We start from the raw sequence: 21,621 nt of genomic DNA on the forward strand, positions 1-21,621 counted from the left end.
CCCGAGCGTCTTAGTCTGTTCCCACTGGGACCTGTAGGGGGCGCGCGGCAGAGGCCCGAAAGGAAAGGCGGCGGCCGCGGGAGTTTTGCCTTTCTCTCCGTCCCGGACCACGGCAGAAGTGCACGAAATCTGCAGTCATCAATGCCATCAACAGTAGACTGTAGATGCCCAGTGCTAAGAGCGGGCCTGGGCCTCTAGGGAGAGAGGAGAGAATCAAAATTGTACACTGGCTGCACTGTACAAGTCAGGGTTTACAGAGCCAAGAGTCCCGAGAAAGCGCGGGATAAATATAGACTATGTGCGCATATTTTGCAAACAAATTTGGGAGCTCGCAATACCTTGAAGACGAACACGGCTAGATTCAGAATTAAACCCCCTACTACAATGTGTCCATGGACTACAAGATCCTCTTTATTAACACCGTCCAAACCCCTTAGGACATAAAGCAGCTTCCGTTACTTCGTTTTCAATTTTTACAGTATTGTTTGTAATTATGATTTAGGTGACTTCCTCTCCACTAGTCTGGAAGCTACAAGTCTCCCAACGCAGAATTCAAGGACAGAGCCCAAAACACTGAAGCGCCCTGTCAGTGTTCTGTGAATCTGGGGGCTAGAGTTCTTACCTGAGGATGGGTGGGGGCTGAAGAGTAGACAAGTTTACTTGGTACAGGGCCTCAAATTCATCCAGGGTACAGCAGGAACCCCCAGCAGCCTGCAGGTGGCAACAGTAGGCTTCCTCGGGAGTATCAGAGAGGCGAGGACAGAAAAAACCAGGGTAGTGGCGGCCTTCGGCATCCCGTGTAGTCTGACACAAATGGGGGTGGTGAGCCAGTGCTGGAGAGAAGCAAGACGTCTATAGAGAAGGGAGGTTACCCACATCCCTGGCACCCTGTTCAAAGTGCAAAATGGGGTCCAAGTCCCTAACAGAAGAGAAGAGGAGGCTCTCTCCACCCACCACTGGCAGCTCTCCCAATTCCCCAAATCACCCTCAGAGGATAGGGAAAGTATACCTGAGAGGTCGGTTGGCTGAGCGAGGTTCATCCAACTGAAAAGCAGTCCCACACACAGGCCTGTCAGCAGAAGCCCTGGATTCCTCTGGAGGCCCATGAGAAGTCACCTCCACCTCAGTTGTAGTCCAGTATGGGAATCCAGTATGGGTTCTAAGCCTTGGCTACAGACAGTAAGGAACCTGACATTAAAGTACCAAGATTCCCAGAAGTGGAAACTCCTCTGTTACAGGCTTGTAGGAAGATGAGAGTGATTAGGGCCTATCATCAGCTGGGAAATGTGAGGCCTTTGGCTCCAAACTGCCTACAAACTGGCTCCAAATTTCCTAAGCAGAAAGGAGGAAAGGAATGCCAAGGGAGAAAGAAAAGAAACGAACACGTAAAGCCAAATGTGTTTCTGTCTACCCATCCCTCAACTTCTAGGCTGCTATGGACGCCTCGGGAATACTGGCTATTCCATTTTAATCCCTAGAAACCTCTGTTCGGCCTGTGGGGCATCCCTCCGGAACCTCTGTGACATGGCAACCACCAAGCCTGCTGGAGAGTCCTGTCATGAAGCTTCCCCTGAGCCTTATCTCCCCAGCCACCAGCACAGACACAAAAGCTACCTGCCTGGTTGGAATACCCTTAGCAGCTAGCTAGCTATCTCCATTTCTCAGAACCCGTCAGGGAGACTCCAACATCTTGCTTATCCCTCATACTTCAGAGCTGCTGACACTAAGACGGGATTTCTCCAGAAGATCCAAAGCTTGGCGGCCAATAAAGAGTGAAGGATTATTCCAGTGCTTACCAAAGCTAGGTGACATTATGTTCCTGAAACAGCGGGGACAAGACTCATTACCTCAGGGGCCCAAAGCAGAGGTCTGGAGACTGAAGCAGGCTCCCTTATGGTTCAAGAGATTAATGTAAACAGTTTCTATAGAAACCATGCTGCCTCCCAGGAGCCCAAATCTGAAGCAACTGAACAAGATCCAATTCTCCAGAAGGTCAAATCCTAGCATTGTTAGGACCAAGATGTTAGGTTTAGATGCTCATGGTAACAGAGACTGACCCTGTGGGGAGAACTATGTCTGAAGCACTTTGAAAACGTTCTGGGCCTTGCCAGGTTGTAGATGGCCTTTTTCTCATGGAAGAAGCTGCCTCTGCCTCCCAGTCTAGATAAAATGGGCTTTCCTCACGGGCCCACGGCCACCTGTGCCTTCCAGCTCTATACACACAGCACTCTGTGAAACCATCGTTTCTGATTTTGTCTCTGTTTTCCGAGAGCCAGGATACTATGTCCTTGAACCTGGAGCAGAGACCAGAGCACCAAGCCGCTGTGATTGTTGAAAAACTGTTTTCTATATCCAGGATCTCAGCCTTTAAAAAACCTCCATGGGGACTGGAATGATGGCTCAGTGGATAAGGTGCTTGATGCACAAGAATAAAGACTTGCATTCAGATTAATGCAACAGCCGGGTAAAAAGCTGGGGGTGGCGACCTATGACTGTTGTGCTGGGGAGGTGGAAACAGGAGACTCCTTGAAACTCGTTCGGTAGCTACTCTTGCTAAATACCTTGGCTACAGGTTCAAGGAGAGTCTTTGTCTCTAAAACTAAGGTGGAGACTTGCACGCGCACAAACGTTGGGGGAGGGGAGAAAGGAATGAATTACAGCTTGTTAGAAATAGCTCCATTCTGCGAGCCTCCGAGGCGCCAGGCGGCGCTATAGGTGATCCGTTCGAACTCCGAAGCTTCAGTCCCCCGCGCCACCCGCGCGATGGGATCGGAGGCAGCTCAGCTGCTGGAGGCTGCTGACTTCGCCGCTCAAAAACACCGACAGCAGCGACGGAAAGATCCTGAAGGGACTCCCTACATCAATCACCCCATCGGTGGGCGTGCCGGTTGGGAAGCAGTTCTCTCGGCGGGTGGGGACTGACTGGGACGAGAACACAGAGCGAGTATAAATTATTGAGCGCCTTCTTCGAGTCCAAAGCGTTGTATCAACCACTTTTCATGCGTTATGCCGTGTAAGCCTCACCTGGGTAGTAGGCAGGATTGTTCCCTTAGTACAGTCGATATCCCAAGAGGGTAAGGGACTTCCCAAGGTCATCCAGCTGGTACGGTTCTACATCTGGCTCCCTCTAGTCTGACTTCTGTTTTGCCCCTGCCAGGTGTAGCCCGGATCCTAACCCATGAGGCTGGAATCACTGATATTGTGGTGTTGCAGGTAACTTTACCCTTCTTTGCCAGGAGGCTGGTGTGGGGAAACGAGTACTGATAAAAAATGGGTGCCGTTTGGCTAGTAGGCAGTGTCACTATGCTGAATGGCCGCCTATCCCCAGGCGGCCTTGCTCCATGACACAGTAGAAGACACAGATACTACCCTGGATGAGGTAGAGCTGCACTTTGGAGCACAGGTTCGACGCTTGGTGGAGGAGGTAACAGATGACAAGACTCTGCCCAAACTGGAAAGAAAGCGGCAACAGGTGGAACAGGCACCCCACAGCAGCCCAGGGGCCAAACTAGTGAAGCTGGCAGACAAGCTACACAATCTAAGGGACCTGAATCGCTGCACCCCTAAAGGTATGCTCCCCAACTGGCTCTGAGGAGAGGGTGAGGGATGTCCAGCTTCTGAAAACATAGGCTGGTCAGCTTCCCAGAAATAAACGGGAATGGGAGGGAGGGGTGGTCCTAACACCTCCAACTAATCCTCCTAGGACAGCCTTCTGGGGGGAGGGTGAACAGAGTTGTGGGTCATGGAGAAGTCGTCAGATCATACCACTGCAATTCATCTTATGGCCTTGTTTGTACCAAAGCCTGCCAGGAAACAGGCAAAAGACAATGCTGGCCTTGACAACACACGAGCAGGTTTCTGTCCACTCTTGTGCAGGCTGGTCAGAACATCGAGTCCAGGAGTACTTCGAGTGGGCAGCACAGGTGGTAAAAGGGCTTCAAGGAACGAACCAGCAACTGGAAGAGGCACTAAAACAGCTGTTCGAGGAACGAGGGCTGACTCTCTGAGAGAGCCTCCATGCAGTCCTGTGGCATGGCTCCAGTAAGGCCCAGGAAAGATAGGATTCTTACTGCATCTCCAAGTGTCCTCATCTCTCACATTCCTTTATTCAGCCCAGACACCACGGGCTAAAAACTTCTGCCTTTTTTCACACAGCTGAGCCCCGGATATGGAAACCAGAAATGCCCATCATACACTAACAGCCTTTCCTTAAGTCTTGGCTCTGTTTGCTGTTTTGCATGGTGGGACCTCTGGCCCCTTAGGGACCTAAGACTGGATAAGCCTTGGTTTATAAGTCGTGGAAAATAAAGCATTTAGGGTAAAGGCTTAAACTGCTGTTCCTCCTTCTCTGGTCTCCCCGAAGAGGACCCACATGCTGGATACTCATTTCCTATGTGTCTTTTGCATCAGCTCCCCTGGGTTGAAAGCATCGACCCTTGGAGCATGGCGTCCTTATCAACTGAGCTGGACTATGTCTTTACGAAGGTCAGATGATGTAGTTGTGGGATGGCAGATATACTGGGAAGGAATGCCATCACTTTTTGGCAACTGGCTGGGAAGGACAGAAATCCCAGTAACATGAGAAGGCTAGAAGACCTCAGTGCCCCAACACCAACTGCAGCAGTTGATTAGTGGCCAATGCCTTGACCCTTAAATTTTATTGGCTTCCTGGGTTGCTAAGTCACTAGCGCTTCCAAGTAACCGGAAGAGGCCCTGAAGTCGCCCCGCCCATAGAGGTGGGTGGAATCTGTAGAAAGAAAAAAGCTGTGGAGGTTTGAGTTTGTGTGCGGAAGTCCCACAGTGTGGGTGTGGCAATCAGAGAGCTTGTGGGGAGTTGGATTTCGCCCTCCATCATGTAGGTATGGGATATCAAACATAGGTTTGTCAGGCTTGGCGAGCTGATGCCTTTACCCACTCAGCTATCTCGCCTTCGTTGCCTCTTTTGTTGTTCCGTTTTTGTTTGTTGGAGGGGGATAGGGCCCCCACAGCCTTTCTATAATTCTCCTGCCTCTGCGACAAAGCGCAACCATACCAAGGCTACCCCGAAGGCTTCTTAAATCTCATCGGCCATACAAAAATCTATAGGTTTTACACCGAAGCTAATGTTAAGCTGCACTTGAATTTTCCATTCTTAGAAAAACACCTGCCTGAACACACGGACACACACACACACACACACACACACACACACACACACAGCAGCCATTCTTCACCCTCTTCTGGCTCATTATACTTTATACCTGTTGGCCTCCTATCTCTGGTCCTTTTTGCTACATTTTGCCCTTGGCATGGTGTACAGCAATCTTTTCATGCTCTTTTGAGTCTGGCTGCTTTCTGCTCCGGTGGTTGTCTTTGGCTGTCCCCACAGCCTCACCCCGCCCCCACCCCACAGTGTCTCTAATAGACAAGCCTGGGTGTTCAGTTTTGGTCTTTGAGTGAAGTTCAGAGCCAACAGGCAGGAGACCGGTGGGGACCTTGGGAGTTTTAGAGTTTTCTGCTTTCCTTCTTAGCCCCTTTGGGAGGGACAGAATTCATCTCCAGGGCACAGTGAGCCTCATGACTTTAGACCATACCTTCAAACTTCAACTTTTCCTCTATAGACATGGTCCTCCATCTTTTAAAACATTTTTTGAGAACTGGAGTCAGGCTGTTTCTTCTCATGCTGATCTACAGAGCAAGTCTGCACAAAGAAGGTGCCTGTTTGCGCCGTGGCTTGTTGGGTCTCCTTGGCCCAGGTGGACAGAAGCACCTCTGCCTGAAGCAAGCTTTCCCTGCGTTAGGCAGAGAGTCTCCCCTCCCTAGGGTAAACTACATGGTTCCCTCTTCCCTTTTTTTTTTTTTTTGGTTCTTTTTTTTTCGGAGCTGGGGACCGAACCCAGGGCCTTGCGCTTCCTAGGTAAGCACTCTACCACTGAGCTAAATCCCCAGCCCCTTCCTTGTTTTATAATGGCCACCATCCCACACACACACCAGCAAGAAGCCTGTAAGACCTATCAACCTCCCACAGGTTCCCCCTCTTACACTTCATTCAACTACAGAGGGACACACATACTCAAACCATAGCATTCAATGCTTAGACACTCAGGGGTTTCACCCTCTAAGGGACTCTATCACTGGCCACCATCTCTAATCTTCAACTGTATCACAATGTACAGGCTAAGAAGCCCTTCTTGGGCTTTTTTTTTTTTTTTTTTTTTTTTACTTTTATTTACTCTCCATTAGTTTAAATCCGGGATGGGTACAGCATTACACGGATTCTGTGTCCAATGGCCTTTGCAGGAAGGTTGCTTCGGAATTTGGCACGAACCACGCCACTATTTCCATGGGCCCAAGTTACTTTTCCCCAGATCACTCTGGTTTTGTTTGGTTTGCCTCCAGGAGTCACTGTATTGTTTTTTGCTTTGTACACATAAGCACACCTCTTGCCTAAGTAGAACTCAGTTTCATCTCGGGCATAAACACCTTCAATTTTAAGAAGAGCCGTGTGCTCTCTTTGGTTCCTGAGGCCTCGCTTGTAGCCAGCAAAAATGGCCTTGCACCACAGCCTTCCAGACATACTTGTTTTTTTAGAAGTCCTGTTCCCAGCAGGCCTCCAAATGCGCCAAGATGGTGGAAAGAGCCCTTCTTGGGCTTCTTATGAGCAGACTATTCTAGTTAATCAGGGCGATGCAAAGTCAGGAGCAGAAATAGACCCAGCCGCTCCTGGCAACCATCAGAATTTGAATTTTCTTCCCACTGGGCCTAAACAGAACTAGTTTGTCAGAAGATCAGTCTCTCTGTCCTGTCTCACCATGTGAGGCTCAACTTTACATACATTTTTGCTAAGAACAAAAAATTTCAGAGACCTCTAGTTGAACTGTAAGCCTCACCCCTCCACTACATAGTTTTTTTTCCCTCTTTGTGTGCGTGACAGCTAGTAACTTTTTGTTTGTTTGAGATGGAGTCTCAATGTCACTCAAGCTGGCTCTAAACTCCTGGGCTCAACAGACCCCTCCTCTGTCTCCAGAGTAGCTGTACTGTAAGTGCCTGGCTTCACAAGGACCTCCTTACCCGCATGACAGCAGACTAAGCAGTTCCAGTTCAGGTTAGAAATGCTACTCTGTCCATGAATTCCTGCTTCTCTTCACGCCCTGGGGAAGGCAGACCCGGACCCTATCTGAGCCTGATCCCCCGCAAGATGAAGCGCCTCCCTCACGTCTGCCTGCCCTTCTCTCTGTGCCTCCAGCTACCCACTCAGTCCTTTCCTTACGGAACTGGATGTATCTCGATGAGGGAGTCCTTCCCTTCCTGGTGATTGAGGTTGTTTTGTTGTATCCACTGAAGACTGTTAGCTTCTCGCTGGGAAGGCATCAATGCCTGAGCTCTGTAGACAACAGCTGCTGCTTTTCTTAAAATAGTATGCACTCACTGCGTACTGAGAACAGTATGAGCCAGGCACGGTGGCGGTGGCGTGCACTTGTAATCCTGGCACTTGCGAGGCTGAGGCAGGGAAATGTCTATAAATTGGAGGCCAGCTTGTGCTACCTGCCTCAGGGAAAGAAAAAGGAAATTCTTTGGCCCTTGCTCTCCCAGAGCAGAAGTTGGCTTTTTTTCCTTCTGGGCTCCACGGCAAGCTTTTACTTCTTGATCCAGTAGCATGTGGCCCTCCCTACACATTGCCTTAGCACCCAGACTGAAGAAACAGGCCTGTATGGGACAGGGCAGAAACCTGCACTTTCCAGAAGCAACTCTGCTGACTGGGCTTTTGAAAAAACACTGCTCTGAGTACAACTTAAATATGTAAATGGCAGCAGGGCATGGTGTGCATACCTGGGAGCCTAATGTGGGCAGCAGGAGCAGGAAGATTACAAGTTCAAGGCCAGCCTGGCTCTCTATGGCAAGTCTGGGCTAGTCAGAGATACACTGTAAGACGCCCTCAATGAAAGTGTGTGCTTGTGATTAATATTTGTCCTGTCAGACAAATAACTGACAAGTCACTGCACATCTCTGACCTCCAAAGAATATCCTTTATTCTGCAAAGTTCCTAGGGGTTCACAGTGTCCCCTATCATTTGATTACAAACCACAGACCAGCAAACAACACTTGCTGTCCGAGTGTTTCCGTAGGCTTTCTACCATGTTTATGCTCACACTGAGGAGCTTATCCACAACCCCCACTCTATGATAAGTGCTCTCTAAGCTTCACCTTATTTCTGTCACCAAGACATGAATAGGAAGCCATGTGGTCTGAGCCTGGCAGCAAAAACTCTGGAGGACCTGCAAGAGAACTCAACCCTGGGGGCTGGGGATTTAGCTCAGCAGTAGAGGTTCAGTCCCCAGCTCCGGAAAAAAAAAAAAAAAGAACTCAACCCTGTCACTACTGAATCTTTGGGTGACTGCTGGACAGACCCTGGTGCCGTTCTCTGAGAAGTCAAAACACTTTCTCCTGCAATGAAGGTACTCACACACATGCTCTCCCACCCACGCACCTGTATTGATTTAACCTGTTTCCTATAGCATGCTCTCAAGCTTTGTGTGTGTGTGTGTGTGTATGTCTTTCCCCCATTATGTATTCGGTTTCACGTTATGTCTAGAAAAGCCTTTTTCCTACAACGGGTATAAAAATATTTTTTCTTTCCAGGTGTACAAGCCTTTAGTCCCAGCATTTAGGAGGCAGAGGCGGGTGAGTATCTTGGTGATTTCCAGGCCAGCGTGGTTTACATAGAGAGTTCCAGCACAGTCAGAGGTACATAGTGGGCTGATGATGATGATGATGATGATGACGATGATGATGACGATGGTGATGATGATGATGATTTTGTTGTTTTGTTTTTTTTTTTCCCCTCTAGCCCTAGGGTTTTTTGGTTTTATTTTGTTTTTGAAACCGAGATAGAAGTCTCACAGATAGCTAGTTGTCTCAAAGCACTATTAAATACTTCATCTCCCTCCCCTGCACTTGAAATCATATACTAAATTTCTATGTGCCTAGGTCTGTCTGACCTGACCTCTCATGGCAGCTGAATTCACACTGGCAGAAGAGTCCAAGTCCTTTGAGAACTCTGATAAGACACCTGCCTGTGGCCGCCTCAGTGTCACCGGCCACACATCACCACTGCCATTCAGAACTACTTCACATCCTCAGCCTGTCATCCTCCAGATAACGCCAAATCTGCAGAATTCCAAAAAGTATCCAATCTCGTGGGAATGACATTGTTTTTATGGGCTGATTTTGGGAGAACCAGTCTTCACTGGGCAACTCATAGAAAGCCTTGCTGGGTCTTTGGCTGACGCAGGTTTCTTAGGTAGCTTATGGTTTTAAAACAGTGGCAATTATAATTCTTGTCTCCATCTGGAGTATGGGTTAGTGACACCAGGACACCCTTAAGTACCAGCATGCCACCGGCCAGCTTCTGACTCTCAGGGGAATGGCTGCGCTGTGCCTTAGTAACTGGTGACAGAGACCTTTCTCTAGATCATGGCGCTTCTTTCTAACTTGGCTTACTACGTTTTCATAAGGATGAGACTTCGCTTTTACCAAATCTTATTGTTTATAGACAGATTCTCTATCGAGTGAAGCAAAACCGGAGGCTCATCGAAGCACATGCCTCCTAATTTTATCTCTGTCTTCCTTGTCCACACACCGGGCAGATGGAACACGGTGAACCTGCCGGGGGATCCAGCATGGGATTGCTTTCCCAAGATGCCCAAGCATAGGGGTCTTGGAAGCTCCGTTTCCCTTCTAGGGAAAGGAACACTGCCAGGGTCCCGGCAATGGGAACTTGTAGGGAGACTGGTGTGTGAGATAAAGAAGCAGGTCAGGTGGAGACACTCCCTACCCTGCCACAAATCAACACCAAATGAGCAGCTGAAAACTGGCACGAATACCTCAAGTGCTCTGTGGCCTCGGCCTGGAGTGTCCAGCAAGCCCTTCCTGCCACCCAGCAGCCCCTAGCCAGGGCATAAAGGCCCAGCAGCACTTAGAGCAGAGCCAGAACAGAGAGCAACAAAGCCTTTAGGCTCTCAGGAGAAACAGGGACTCCTCCACGCCTTTACTCCACTAATAACAGGTACCTACCCCTCATCTCCCAGAATCACCCTGCACCTGTACCCTCATACCAGCACTGTGGGGCCCCTATCACCCCACAGAGCACGGTCATAACTCCAGTCACCTGGTGCGAGGTTGTTCCCCTCAGCCTCCCTGACCTCTTCTGTTTGTCCCCGCTCTTCCTAGATCCCATTGTGGGAAAAGGATGGAACCTAAGCCGTGCCCAGCTGGGCAGCTACTTACAACCCAAGGGAAGGGCCTCCTCTCCCTGTCCCACTGTATCTGCCGTCTGCTGATGTAAGGGCTGGCCCAAACACAGAAGCAGCAATAGACAACGTAAGGGCAGAGCATGGTCTGTCAGTTCTGAGGCAGAATGTGATACTCAGTGTGGCTGGTCCAACTCGGTCTTGGTGTTAGGAGGCAGTCTTTGTGGATGAACTTCGTCTTCAGGCCACAAGAAGCCCTAACCTAACCCAAGCGCAGGCGGAAGGTGCTGATCTCCATGGGCTCCAGAGAGATGTCAGTGCTGTTGGAGGGCGAGGCCAGAGGGTATAGCAAAGTCAAAGAGGTGGGCTGCAGGAATAGCACATCCAGGCCATGGAAGAGGCTCCCCAGGGCCAGCTGTGAAGAGAGAGGGGGCAGGGTGAGCTAGGCACCGCTAACACTGGATAAGTTCTTCCTTACACCGAGTACTACCTTTTGGGGTTTTTTGTTTTTGTTTTTTCTTTTCTATTTTTCGGAGCTGGGGACCGAACCCAGGGCCTTGCGCTTGCTAGGCAAGCGCTCTACCACTGAGCTAAATCCCCAACCCCTGGGGTTTTTTTGAGACAGGATCTCACACTGTAGTCCAGGCTGGTCTCAAACTCAGAGCAATCCTGCCTCAGTGCTGGGACTGTATTATGAGCCGCCACACCTGGCTTTCTGTCAGATTCTTAGAGCTAAGACGGTGTAACACTACCCCCAGCTCTTGGGAAGGAGAGGTGGGCAGTTCAGGAGTTCAACTCAGCTTTGGCTACACAGTAAGGTTGCATCCAGCCTAGGTTATGTGTGACCTTTTCTCAAAAATAAAGAATGAAACTAAGATAAATAAATATAAAAAGTAAGAGGGGAACGAGCTGCCGGAAGCCACAGCCCTCTCAGGAGCAGCAAGCCTCCAGCCGGGCTCTGCTCCAACTGACTCAGGTCCGAAGCTTGTCCAGACTCCTTGTTGTAGGGCGCCTCCCACCACGCACGCTGTGTGAGCTGAGGACAAGGACTGTCACCAGGCAAGCAACGTGCCAGCTTACACCATGAGCGATGCTTTGAAAAGGTGCAGCGGCTTTTCATTCTCCAGTTTCCCACTTCACATAGAAAAGGTCTGTCCAGGGTTGGGGATTTAGCTCAGTGGTAAAGCGCTAGCCTAGCAAGCACAAGGCCCTGGGTTCGGTCCCCAGCTCCGGGAAAAAAAAAACAACAACAAAAAAAAAAACAACTAAAAGAAAAGGTCTGTCCTCAGGAAACCTGAGGTTTCTAGCTCCATGCTTGTGTAAAACTGCTCCTGCTGACTTCATTACCCAAAACACACGTCAAAGGCTCCCCTTAGTCTCTGGAGACTATACCTTCTCCTCAGGCTACAACCTCCTCTCGTCCTACTGCCAACCCGAGCCCAGTCTTCCTCTAGGCTCTCAGCCTAGGACTTTGCAATCCTGACCAGCAGCCGCGCCTCCCACACCTGGACCCTGCTCACCTTGCCTTGGCTTGTGGTACAGTTGAAGCCCAGGTTCTTGGCTTCAAGGCCACAGTCAAAACCCTTGCGGTGTAGGATGAGAGCAGCATCAGCCGCGGGCAAGGTGTCCTGGAAGACAGTCAGGGACAAGAGCGGTGGAGGGTCAGCAGCATGTCTGCCAAGAAGGCAAGGCTGGACACAGGAGAACAGGGAGGAGGGCCAGAGCCTGATGGTGAGGATTGGCACGGACCGGGACACTCACCTCAGCCTGATGGTGAGGATTGGCACGGACCGGGACACTCACCTCGGCGGGGAGCATGCGCAGATTGAGCAGATGGAAATCGCAGGGCAACGGAGAAGCCAGAGGGTGGAAAGAGTGCAGAGTGGGGCTGGTGCTCTCCCTCTTGGCCACCGGTAAGACCAGAGGAGGTGTGTTGAGGTACATGGAAGTCATGTGGCTGAGGAGGGACGGGTAGCTTGTAGAGCGCTCCTGTTGGACCTGCAAGATGGACCCAAAATGTAAATGAGGGAAGAGACCCCTCTAGGTGAAGGGGATGTAGGCCAGCTCCTTTCAAAACAGTTCTCCTAGTTCCCTTGGACTCTGGCTGCCTGGTTACCAGCCCTGTGCCTCCAACCCTTAATGGGGGGCTACATCTCATGGCACTCGGCTCGGAGACAGTCGTGGTACTAGGCCTGCTTCTGTTTTCTTTTTCTTTTTTTTTTTTTTTTTGGTTCTTTTTTTCGGAGCTGGGGACCGAACCCAGGGCCTTGCATTTGCTAGGCAAGCGCTCTACCACTGAGCTAAATCCCCAACCCCTTGCTTCTGTTTTCTTTAACACTATCATGAAGAATGCTCTCTCATCGGTGCCGTCATCCCACAGAGAGGTGTAGAAATGGACGACAGACAGACAGACATGCTTCACTGTGGACAGGCTTCTAATAATGGAAGTCCTGTGGTAAGATGCCACATCCACTGTGTCGGCCAGATGGTCAGGTCCATGAGCCCCCGCTGCTAAGACTCCTGGGTAGCTCCCAGGATGCCACACTCACAGAATCACACAGACTTCTCCACAGCCACTACATTTCTGTATGCTCATCCCTGTTCCTGGCACCACCATATATAGAGTCTCCCCTTGGCCCTTCAAGACTTTGCTTTTGCAATGTCTTCAACACAGACTTCCTCTCCAATTTCTTCTTCCTATCCTTGGCTTACTTCAAGCATCTAAGGCTTCCTGTTTCAACATCTGAAACTGTCATCCCTACTTTGTCTCCCTACACAGCCACTACCTGCCATGCCTTCTGTGACAGCCACTGACAACACTGGAGGTTTAAAGGTAATTTTTCAAAGCAATTTATGGGCTGGAGAGATGGTTCAGTGGTTAGGAGCACTGACTACTCTTCCAGAGGTCCTGAGTTCAATTCCAAGCAACCACATGGTGACTCACAACCATCTGATATGGGATCCAATGCCTTCTTCTAGTGTCTGAAGACAGTGACGGTGTACTCATATAAATAAATAAAAAATAAATAAATCTTAAAAGAATTTTATTATGATCATTTTGTGTGTATGGGAGTTTTGTCTGTATACTTTGGAGGCCAGAGGAAGACATCAGATCCCACGAACTGGACTAACAGATGGCCCCGAGCTGCCCTATGGGTGCTGGGGTCAAACTTGGATCCTCTCGAAGAGCAGCAGGCAATGCTCTTAACTGCTGAGGAACTCTCCAGCCTCCTGTAGTTTTTATTTGTTTTTTCTTTTTTCTTTCTTTTTTTTTTTTCAGAGCTGGGGACTGAACTCAGGGTCTTGCGCATGCTAGGCAAGCGCTCTACCACTGAGCTAAATCCCCAACCCCAGTTTTTATTTTTTGAGACAGGTTCTCACTATGTAGTACTGGCTGCCCTGGAATTCCCTCTGCAGACCAGGGGTCAGCCTCACAGAGATCCGCCACCTCTCTCTGGAGACTGAGACACATGCCGCCTGCACCCGGCCCAACAAACGTAGCCAGTGTGAGCAAAAACCTGGATTCACATCATCTTAACTCATCTGAGTTAACTCACAGATAAGAAAAGCCCAGCATGGTGGTGTAGACTCTAATTCTAACCCTTGGGAAACAGAGGCAGGACGATGAAGTCTAGCCTGGGCTATTTGATGCCTTATTTCAAAGAGAGAGAGAGAGAGAGAGAGAGAGAGAGAGAGAGAGAGAGAGAGGTAAGTAAGCAGCCAGCCACAGGTAGCTAGGCAAGGTGGCATATTCTTGTGGTCTTAGCTACTTAGGAGGCTCAGACCGGAGGCTCACTTAAACTCAGGAGTTCAAGGCCAGCCTAGGCAACAGTGAGAGGAAAATCAAGGTTACCAAGGATATCCCCACATCAGAAGGGCAGCCCAGGCTACATAAGACCTTGCCTTAAACACCCAAACCCAAAACACTAAACTGCACTTTGATTTAGCTTAGTGGTGAAGCCCTCGCCTAACATGTGCAAAGCCCTAGATTCAATCCTAAGTTCCAATAAAGGAAACGGCCAGCACGTACGGATGGTGGCCGCTATGCTAGTCAGCACTATTTTAGCCTAAAAATCACAGCTAGTCTCACTTGCACACCGTCTTCCGGCCTTGGACTTCGCATGCGGGCCCCACTCACAGACGCTGAGCCTAATGACTGCTCTTTCCGGAAGCCACCTTTTGACTCCACCGAGACCCGAAACCCCACTGCTTGATTATACTCTCATGCTGAAAGCCACTCCCGACCCTGCTCACGAGCTGAGCCCAGTGGTAGCAGCACATTGGCCTGCATCCTTTCGTCCCCACAGCACAGCAAGGGCTCTGCATCTACACGAGGAACAAGTGTCTAGGCCGACCTGCGGGATTCTAGGCAGCAGACTCCAACTACAGTGCCAGGCTGCTCACCCTAGGCCACCACGTCCCTCCCTGACCCTTACCTTTGAGTTCCTGATTGTGTTGCTGGAAAAGATCAAGCCCCTAAACATGGCTGCCAGTTTGGAGAAAAAGCCAGGCTGGTGAGGCAAAGAAAACTGTGAGATGGCCAGCGTTGCGTCAAGGTTAGGAAATGCTCAGGCATGAAGGGCGGGAAGGAGAAAGAAAGGCAGGAGAGGAACATGACAAGGGCTAGGTGACAGGGCACAGCTGGGGGAGGGACTGCCAAGCAGCATGAAATGGGTTAGCATGATGCCAGCTAGCCTCCTGCCTCAGTGGCGTAAGTAAGCTCTACTGTCTGCCCCTTGCCCTCCTCCAGGTGTATCTGGGTACCCCCAGGGTCCCCCACAGGACAATGGGCCCAGATTTTACCTCAGGGCTCATCAGGGTTCGACGTTCTAACAGGAGGCGGAAATGGTTGCAGGTGATCTTGTTGTCTTTGAGCCCTTGGCCTAGTCCCCGGTTGTCATCCTGCATTAGCCTTCGGTCCAAGATCACCTCCAGCTGGCCTAAGGAAGGTGACAGTGAGCTCCAGCTTGCAAAACCCATGTCTAAACTGACATAGGCCTTGGGAGCAGACTCTCTACCTCAGGTCCTCAGGGGGAAAGCCAGCGAGACAGACAAGCTGAGTAACTTGGAAGAGAGAGCGATGGACCTGGTACCGAGAGAGCAGAGTGTGTATGGGTGTCTCACCTTATTTTTCTAGGTGAGAAACCAGGGGGCCTAGAAAGGGGAGCACTGACCATGGCAGTTCACCTCTGTGACTCAGGGGTAGGACTCGGGCCCCAGGTCCAGGAGGAAGCCTCTTAGGGACGGGCCACAGAGAACAAACACAGTGACCAGCAGCCAGAAAAGAGAGGCCTGTTTGCAATGCGGCTGAGTTCCTCATCTGAGACAGGCTTTCTCAGGGTGGAGAGACCCATGACTTGACACGTGCTCTCTTGCTTTTACACTGCCCGGCATCAGCTAGAAGGCCCAGCAGTCCAGGCTGGAGTGGATGGCCTTGCCTGTCAGGAGCAGGCTGTGGTGAGGACAGGTAGAAGGCAGGAGGTGGAGGCTCAGCAAGGCCTCCAGTCAGGCTCAGGTAAGAGACAGAAGAGGACTACCTCTGCAAGCCATTTGGAATTTGTTTGGGATAGGGGTCTTACTGAAAAGCTGACAGGCACAAAGGAAGGCTCTCCCACAGCAACCCACACATCCTCTCTCTCCCAGAGGCCAGTGCTCCTTTTCATCTCTGATTTCTGTATTTTCCTTGGCTTTGTAATCTGAGCAAAAACAGAAGGCTAGCTCCAACTCTAAAATAGGTCCCTTGCATAGAAGATAATCGTTCCTTAATACGCCATGTCCCAGAGGGACAGACAGCTGACCAAGCAAGGACAATGGCTGCATTCAGGAGTTTCAAGGCAGACAAATCCCAAATAATCCTGGCAGAGGGTGGGAGAGCCATATTCCTCCCACAGAGGGAGCAGGAACAGCGCTCATCGCTGTTGTGACATAGCTTTAATCCTGTATTCGGTTTGGCCTTCACAAGCTCTATATCCACTGACAGAAGACCTCTAGGGCCTGAGAGTCCCTAAGTTACTACTCAGTTTGTCCCAAGGCTGCACAAATCCCTGGGGTGGGAGAGCTCCCAACTTGTCTCTTCTCACTTTTCCACACGGAGGGTGGAAGCTCACATCTTGTCCATGCCACCCACAGAGCCAAGTCTCAAGTCCCTTTTGTTTTGACTTTTTGTCTTGAGACAGTCTTACTTAAAGTTGCCTAGACTGGCCTTGAGTTTAGGACCGTCCCTCCTCAGCCTCTCTGTGCTACTAGGCTTAGAAATCTTTGATTTGTAAGAATGTTGTTATCTTTTCTTTTACTGACCATTAGAAGGAAAATATATATCTTTCTCCTTTCCTGAATATTGCACTTAACCACCTAAGAGCTGCCTCCTTCTGGGCTGTGGTGGTGGTTGCCTTTAATCCCAGCACTCAGGAGGCAGAGGCAGACAGATCTTTGAGTTTGAGTTTAGTCTGGTCTGCAGAGTGAGTTCTAGGACAGTCAGGGCTACACAGAGAAACCCTGTCTCAAAAAAAAAAAAAAATGAGAGAGAGAGTGTGTGTGTGTGAGAGAGAGAGAGTGTGTGTGTGTGAGAGAGATTGGGCTGAGCCCTTCAACTGAAAGTCAGACCCCTTCAATACCCAGCTGCTACTACCAAAAGACAGGATGCCCAAGCATGACTGAGAAGAACTGGGGATGGCTCGCCCCTTTTCAAGCTCCGAGGTAATGGGATCTGGGAAGAGGGGAGGGAACTGGGGAGCTGACTGGAACAAAGGGTATGCGGTTCCCTACTCACCATTGCCGAGGCTGGAGACACCCAGAGCCTGAGCAGTGTGCAGCGTGAGGCGCCTCTGGGAATCCTGGATGTAGGCCATGACTGGCATAGGGTAGAAATTAGCCTGCAGGGGCAACTTCTTCAGATACTTCCGGGGCTGTACCTACAGGGAGGAGTTCAAGGCCAGCCTGGAATGGTGTCTGATGTGTGTTCTGAAGGGTTCTCAGTAGGAAGGCATTTCTGGCTGTTTGGCTGGTTATTTGATTGTTTATTTTCAAGACAGGGTTCCTCATGTAGCCATGACTGTCCTGGAACTCACTCTGTAGACCTCACTGGTTTCGAACTCAAGAGATTTGCTTGCCTCTGACTCTCGAGGGCTGAGGTTAAAGGTGTGAGCCATCACCCAGCTATTTTTTTTTCTAATTATCTGTATGTGTATAGTGTGCGTGTATGGGTGTGTGTGCCACACCAGGAGGTCCGAGGCCATGTCTGTGGAATGGATTCTCTCCCCCACCTTTATGAGGATTCCGGGAACCAAACTCAGGTTGTCAGGGTTAAGCAAGAGCTTTTACAGGGGGTTGGGGATTTAGCTCAGTGGTAGAGCGCTTGCCTAGGAAGTGCAAGGCCCTGGGTTCGGTCCCCAGCTCCGAAAAAAAGAACCAAAAAAAAAAGAGCTTTTACCCACTAAACCACTTCGCTGGTCCTCTATACTTGCCACCCGCCCTTGGCACCCCCACCCCTCCACACAGCTCTGGCATTAGAGGCCATAGGCAGTACAAGTTCTGTCCCATAGGGCCCAAGAAATACCTGAAAGCCATTGAGGTCTGTGAAGAAAGTGCCCTGGCTGTCGATGTCTGTGTGGATGCGCAGGGCTAGCTCCTTGTTCACGTAGTCCCTGATGTCCACCTGGAACGACACGTCCAGAGACAGCCCCTCTACCCCTGGAAACACAGGGGCAGCCAGAGGTGAGGTGAGCACAGCTGGAGACTATTCCAGAGAAGGCTCCCCCCACCCTCCTCCCAGGAGCCCTCAGGACACCGTTGGATGGGCTTCCTCAAGAGAACGAAGCATCCCCGTGTCCAGTGACACATCTGCCTGTCCACAGTGGTGGAAGAGGAGCAGGTGCCAGCCTGTGGGACTCACACCTGGTGACCTTCCCCACCTGCGGGGCTCACCTGGCAGGTTGTAAAGTCGAATCACTTGGTGAAAGTGCTCATAATACGCAGCCACCTCTGAGAAGAAAGGGCCTTCGGTGACGCGCAGCACAGGAGGTTTCTTAGGGACATAGGGCTGGAAAAGGAGCAAGCGGCCACTGGACCCACAGCACAGAGTACAAAGCAGCAGTAGCAAGTCAGGCTTGGTCAACAGAAATCCTTGTCCCAGTGCTCTGGCCTGAACACCTACCTTCACTGAACAGGCCCACAGCCATCGTTAGGACCACGGCCCGCCAACCCCCACAGTAGCGCAAGACCGGGTAGGCCAGGTTCCTCCCAAGTCTCTCCCCCCCACCCCCACAGGAGCCGCCCAGTTCTGTGAGGCGTCTTGGGTACCTTAGCCTCGTTATCAGGCAGGAAGAGGTAGGCACCACTCTTATCCTTGGATGTGCGGGTTCCATAGACGAAGAGCTTCATGTCCACCTGCTGTTCCTGCTCTTCGTCCACACGTCGGACGCTCTGCCAAAAAACACAGCCCTGACCCCTGGCCCCACACCAACTTGTCAGGTCTCCCCTGGGAGGGCAGGGACTGACTTCCCCCAAAGAGCCAAGCCCAGTGCCACAGTTGGGATCTTAGTCCCCATAAGGGGACTGCTGCTACTAGGAGAGGTGGAGGAAGGTGGGACCCTGTCCCTTCCCACCGCTTCCCTTCTACCTTTTCTTTTCTTTTCTTTTCTTTTTCTTTTTCTTTTTTTTTTTTTTTTACAGCAGTCGGACTTGAACCCAGAAATCCCTCTTCCTCTACTTTCCATTGGCTGTGATTAAAGACACCACCACCACCACCCTCCTAAGGCTGATCTTAACTTCCGATCCTCCTGCCCCCACCTCCCAATGCTGGGTTACAAGTGTATGCCAGCACACTTGGTTTTCTGCAGTGTGGGGGAACAAACCTAGGGATTCTTGGGGTAGAGTGCTTGGCGACCATGAGCCACAGCCAGTCCCCTTTCTGTACTTTTTTTTTTTCTTTTTTTTTTTTTGAGACACTGTTTCATTGTGTAGCTCTGGTTGACCTGGAATCCACCATGTAGACCAGGCTGGCCTCAGGTTTACAGAGATCCACCTGTCTCGGCCTCTCCAGTGCAGGGATTAAAGATGTGTACAAACAGACCCAACTTCTTTCTTTTTTTTCTTTTTTTTCTTTTTTTTTTTTTTTTTGAGACAAGGGTCTCATGTTGCCTCACACTTGCCATGTAACCAAAGAGGGCCTTGAATTTCTGATCCTACCCTATCCACTGCTGAAATAGCAGGTGTGTGCCACAAGCACCAACCCCTCTCTTGCATTCCTGGCTGTGAAGTAATTCACTCTGCTGAGATGTGCTCTCTGCCAGGGCCTGCTACCGAACCACAGGCCCAAAGCAAAGGGTCTGCACAGCCGCAGACTTGGAGCTCAGAGCTGGGAGCTGGACTAAACCTCTCTTTACGAGTCACTGACCCGGTAGCAGGTGATTAACACGTTCAGCCTTGCCAGGCTGTTAGCTTGGTCCTGCTAATGCTCACCCCCAAATCTCCATGAGTCAGTTGACAGGGGAGCAGGAACAGCTGTATACAAGCCCCTGACCCCCATGCCTGCCTCTGGTCCCTACCCTCCTCCCCTGGCCTGGCCCTTTACCTTGAGAAGCCCAGTAAGGCCGGAGAACCAGACCTGCATGTATCGATTGCTGATGGCGAAGTCACTGGTGCCCGAGTCCACAACACGGAGAGGGAATGTTGTTTGCCTGCTGACAGACAGTTTCACGCCGTTCAGGTAGACATGCACCGAAGACTGCAGTGTGTAGGGTCCATCGAGATCTGGCTGCAGCTGCAGCACACCCAGGCCCAGGGCTGGCAGGCGGACAGGCACTGACACCTGTGAGCATGGGGGCAGTAAGAAGTATCAGCCCTGACTGTCCTGGGCTAGCCTTCTACCCTCAACCCTTGACCTCGGTGCTCTGCTTTCTGAAGCTAAGCGCAGAACCCTACATCTCTATCTGAAGAACCCTGTCTGTTTGGGGATCCTGGTTCTGGGTCCCAGTGTCATGCCGCACACTGTTCAGCAAAGGCTCACAGCGCCCACCCACCCGCCCACCGACGTGAGAGCCTAGGGTCTGGAGCAGGCTTCACAGAGACTGAGTGACCCGTAGGCAAGTAACTTGACCTCAGTTCCTGGGGAAATCAGAGTAGCATCACGGTGTGTACTAGTGAGAATTTAAATGAACCCCGGGAGTGACCGCTGGTATATCTTTGTATCCTGCAGTCAGGACGATAAGGCAGAGGATTGCGAGTCTGAGGCCAGCCTGGGCTATGCAGCGAGTCTGAGGCCAGCCTGGGCTATGCAGCGAGTCTGAGGCCAGCCTGGGCTATGCAGCAAGGCCTTTGTCTTAAAAACTTTTGTTTATCCCTCCCCGCTTTATTTTCCAAACAGGGTTTCTCTGTGTAGCCCCGACTGTCCTGGAACTCACTCTGCAGACCAGGCTGGACTCATAGAACTCCTTGCCTCTGCCTCCTGAGTGCTGGGATCAAAGGTGTGTGCTAAAAATTTTTTTTAACGGATTGAATAATTAGGCACTTAGAGCGGAGCCTAGCATGAACTACATCTGAACATTTGTTTTCATGAATACAGAGTAAGTCAACACACTAACTCCTCATTAGAAGCTTGAGTCCAGGAACTGAGGCCAGAGCCCGTCCCAGTGATGTAAACATACATACTTGCTGAGTGAACGGCCGCGGGTGCTTGCTCGCTGTCTTTGCTATAATTGTTACCACACGGTCCTCGCTGTCCTTTTAAGGACACTCAAATCCCAGTTGTGACTGTCCCCAGTGCCTCTCCCTGGGCCACCTGCTCCTTCCATCCTGGGGAGTGAGCAGGCCACAGCAGGGGAGTGGGGGGCGGGTGTTCGTGGGGAGTGAGGCCCCAAGGGAGGTACTGACAAGCAGGGAGGGCTGTGCCCTGCCTCACCTGGTAGACATCGGGGACCATGTTGGTGGCGGAGCTCCACTGCACACTGATCTGCACAGACAAGGGCTGACCCTCCTCTGAAAGCACTCGCACTCGGGGTGAGTTGACCAGCAGGGACACCACACTGAGCCGCTCCTGTTCCAGTGGGTTAAAGACCACCACAAACCTGTGGGTGGAAGGTGGGCTGACCTAGGAGCTCGCTGCGGCAGCAGGGCAGAAGCAGCAGCAGCAGGAACAAGGGCCGCGCTGGGGTGGAGGGTGCTCTGAGAGCCTCGCCAGGCCTGGCTCACCTGGGTGAGGAGTCCAGACGGATCACCGTGCGCTCAGGCAGGGCATCGTGACTTACTCGACTGTCATCCTGCAATGTCGTGGGCAGAAAGGAAGAACGGTGACTAGACTCAACCGCTTCCCCTACCCCAGCCTGTCCAGGACATTGGCCATCCACCACCTTAAGCATGGAATTTGCACCCCAAAACAAGAAAAGGGGAAAAAAGG

At 51.0% G+C, this 21,621-nt stretch overlaps 4 protein-coding genes across 11 annotated transcripts in view; 1 reads left to right on the forward strand and 3 right to left on the reverse strand.

Annotated features, from left to right (window-relative positions):
* Positions 1 to 10: 10 nt before the first annotated feature.
* Shisal3 (shisa like 3) lies at positions 11 to 1,971 on the reverse strand. The gene is made up of 3 exons (XM_039101054.2): positions 1,010 to 1,971; positions 623 to 833; positions 11 to 194 (listed from the first exon to the last, which is right to left on the reverse strand). The coding sequence occupies exons 1-3, from the start codon at positions 1,104 to 1,106 to the stop codon at positions 11 to 13; spliced, it is 492 nt and encodes a 163-aa protein (XP_038956982.1). The 5' UTR covers positions 1,107 to 1,971.
* Positions 1,972 to 2,722: 751 nt separating this feature from the next.
* Hddc3 (HD domain containing 3) lies at positions 2,723 to 5,030 on the forward strand. Of its 2 annotated transcripts, none has more exons than XM_006229431.3 (4): positions 2,723 to 3,013; positions 3,158 to 3,213; positions 3,329 to 3,569; positions 3,877 to 4,331. In XM_006229431.3, exons 1-4 carry the CDS (start codon positions 3,007 to 3,009, stop codon positions 4,005 to 4,007), a joined length of 435 nt encoding a protein of 144 aa, XP_006229493.1. In that variant the 5' UTR covers positions 2,723 to 3,006; the 3' UTR covers positions 4,008 to 4,331. The 2 variants fall into 2 exon arrangements, with proteins under 2 accessions (XP_006229493.1, NP_001100998.1); NM_001107528.1 differs by having other exon boundaries at positions 2,745 to 2,875; positions 3,877 to 5,030.
* A 1,146-nt stretch (positions 5,031 to 6,176) lies between these two features.
* On the reverse strand, positions 6,177 to 6,556 carry Rpl35al7 (ribosomal protein L35A like 7). The gene has a single exon (XM_039101055.2). The coding sequence runs from the start codon at positions 6,554 to 6,556 to the stop codon at positions 6,224 to 6,226; it is 333 nt and encodes a 110-aa protein (XP_038956983.1). The 3' UTR covers positions 6,177 to 6,223.
* Positions 6,177 to 21,621, reverse strand: part of Man2a2 (mannosidase, alpha, class 2A, member 2) — a 24,468-nt gene continuing 9,023 nt past the window's right edge. For 3 of the 7 annotated variants that reach the window (XM_008759529.4, XM_008759527.4, XM_017589165.3), the window contains 12 exons: positions 21,417 to 21,484; positions 21,127 to 21,292; positions 19,801 to 20,037; positions 18,528 to 18,650; positions 18,153 to 18,267; positions 17,785 to 17,918; positions 16,999 to 17,140; positions 15,033 to 15,169; positions 14,666 to 14,740; positions 12,033 to 12,227; positions 11,750 to 11,857; positions 6,177 to 10,644 (listed from right to left, as the gene is read on the reverse strand). In XM_008759529.4, the coding sequence (XP_008757751.1) occupies positions 10,492 to 10,644; positions 11,750 to 11,857; positions 12,033 to 12,227; positions 14,666 to 14,740; positions 15,033 to 15,169; positions 16,999 to 17,140; positions 17,785 to 17,918; positions 18,153 to 18,267; positions 18,528 to 18,650; positions 19,801 to 20,037; positions 21,127 to 21,292; positions 21,417 to 21,484 (1,653 nt within the window). In that variant the 3' untranslated portion in view covers positions 6,177 to 10,491. 7 annotated transcript variants of the gene reach the window in all.

The sequence above is a fragment of the Rattus norvegicus genome, chromosome 1, assembly GCF_036323735.1.
Source record: "Rattus norvegicus strain BN/NHsdMcwi chromosome 1, GRCr8, whole genome shotgun sequence".
NCBI classification, from domain to species: Eukaryota; Metazoa; Chordata; class Mammalia; order Rodentia; family Muridae; genus Rattus; species Rattus norvegicus.

Coding starts and splice junctions, on each gene's coding strand:
- Hddc3 (NM_001107528.1), top strand. CDS start 2,764: ATGGGATCGGAGGCAGCTCAGCTGCTGGAGGCTGCTGACTTCGCCGCT. Junction 2,876..3,157: donor CTACATCAATCACCCCATCG/GTGGGCGTGCCG, acceptor TGCCCCTGCCAG/GTGTAGCCCGGATCCTAACC. Junction 3,570..3,876: donor GAATCGCTGCACCCCTAAAG/GTATGCTCCCCA, acceptor ACTCTTGTGCAG/GCTGGTCAGAACATCGAGTC.
- Shisal3 (XM_039101054.2), bottom strand. CDS start 1,106: ATGGGCCTCCAGAGGAATCCAGGGCTTCTGCTGACAGGCCTGTGTGTG. Junction 834..1,009: donor TCAGCCAACCGACCTCTCAG/GTATACTTTCCC, acceptor GCTTCTCTCCAG/CACTGGCTCACCACCCCCAT. Junction 195..622: donor CAGCCCCCACCCATCCTCAG/GTAAGAACTCTA, acceptor CTCTCTCCCTAG/AGGCCCAGGCCCGCTCTTAG.
- Rpl35al7 (XM_039101055.2), bottom strand. CDS start 6,556: ATGTCTGGAAGGCTGTGGTGCAAGGCCATTTTTGCTGGCTACAAGCGA.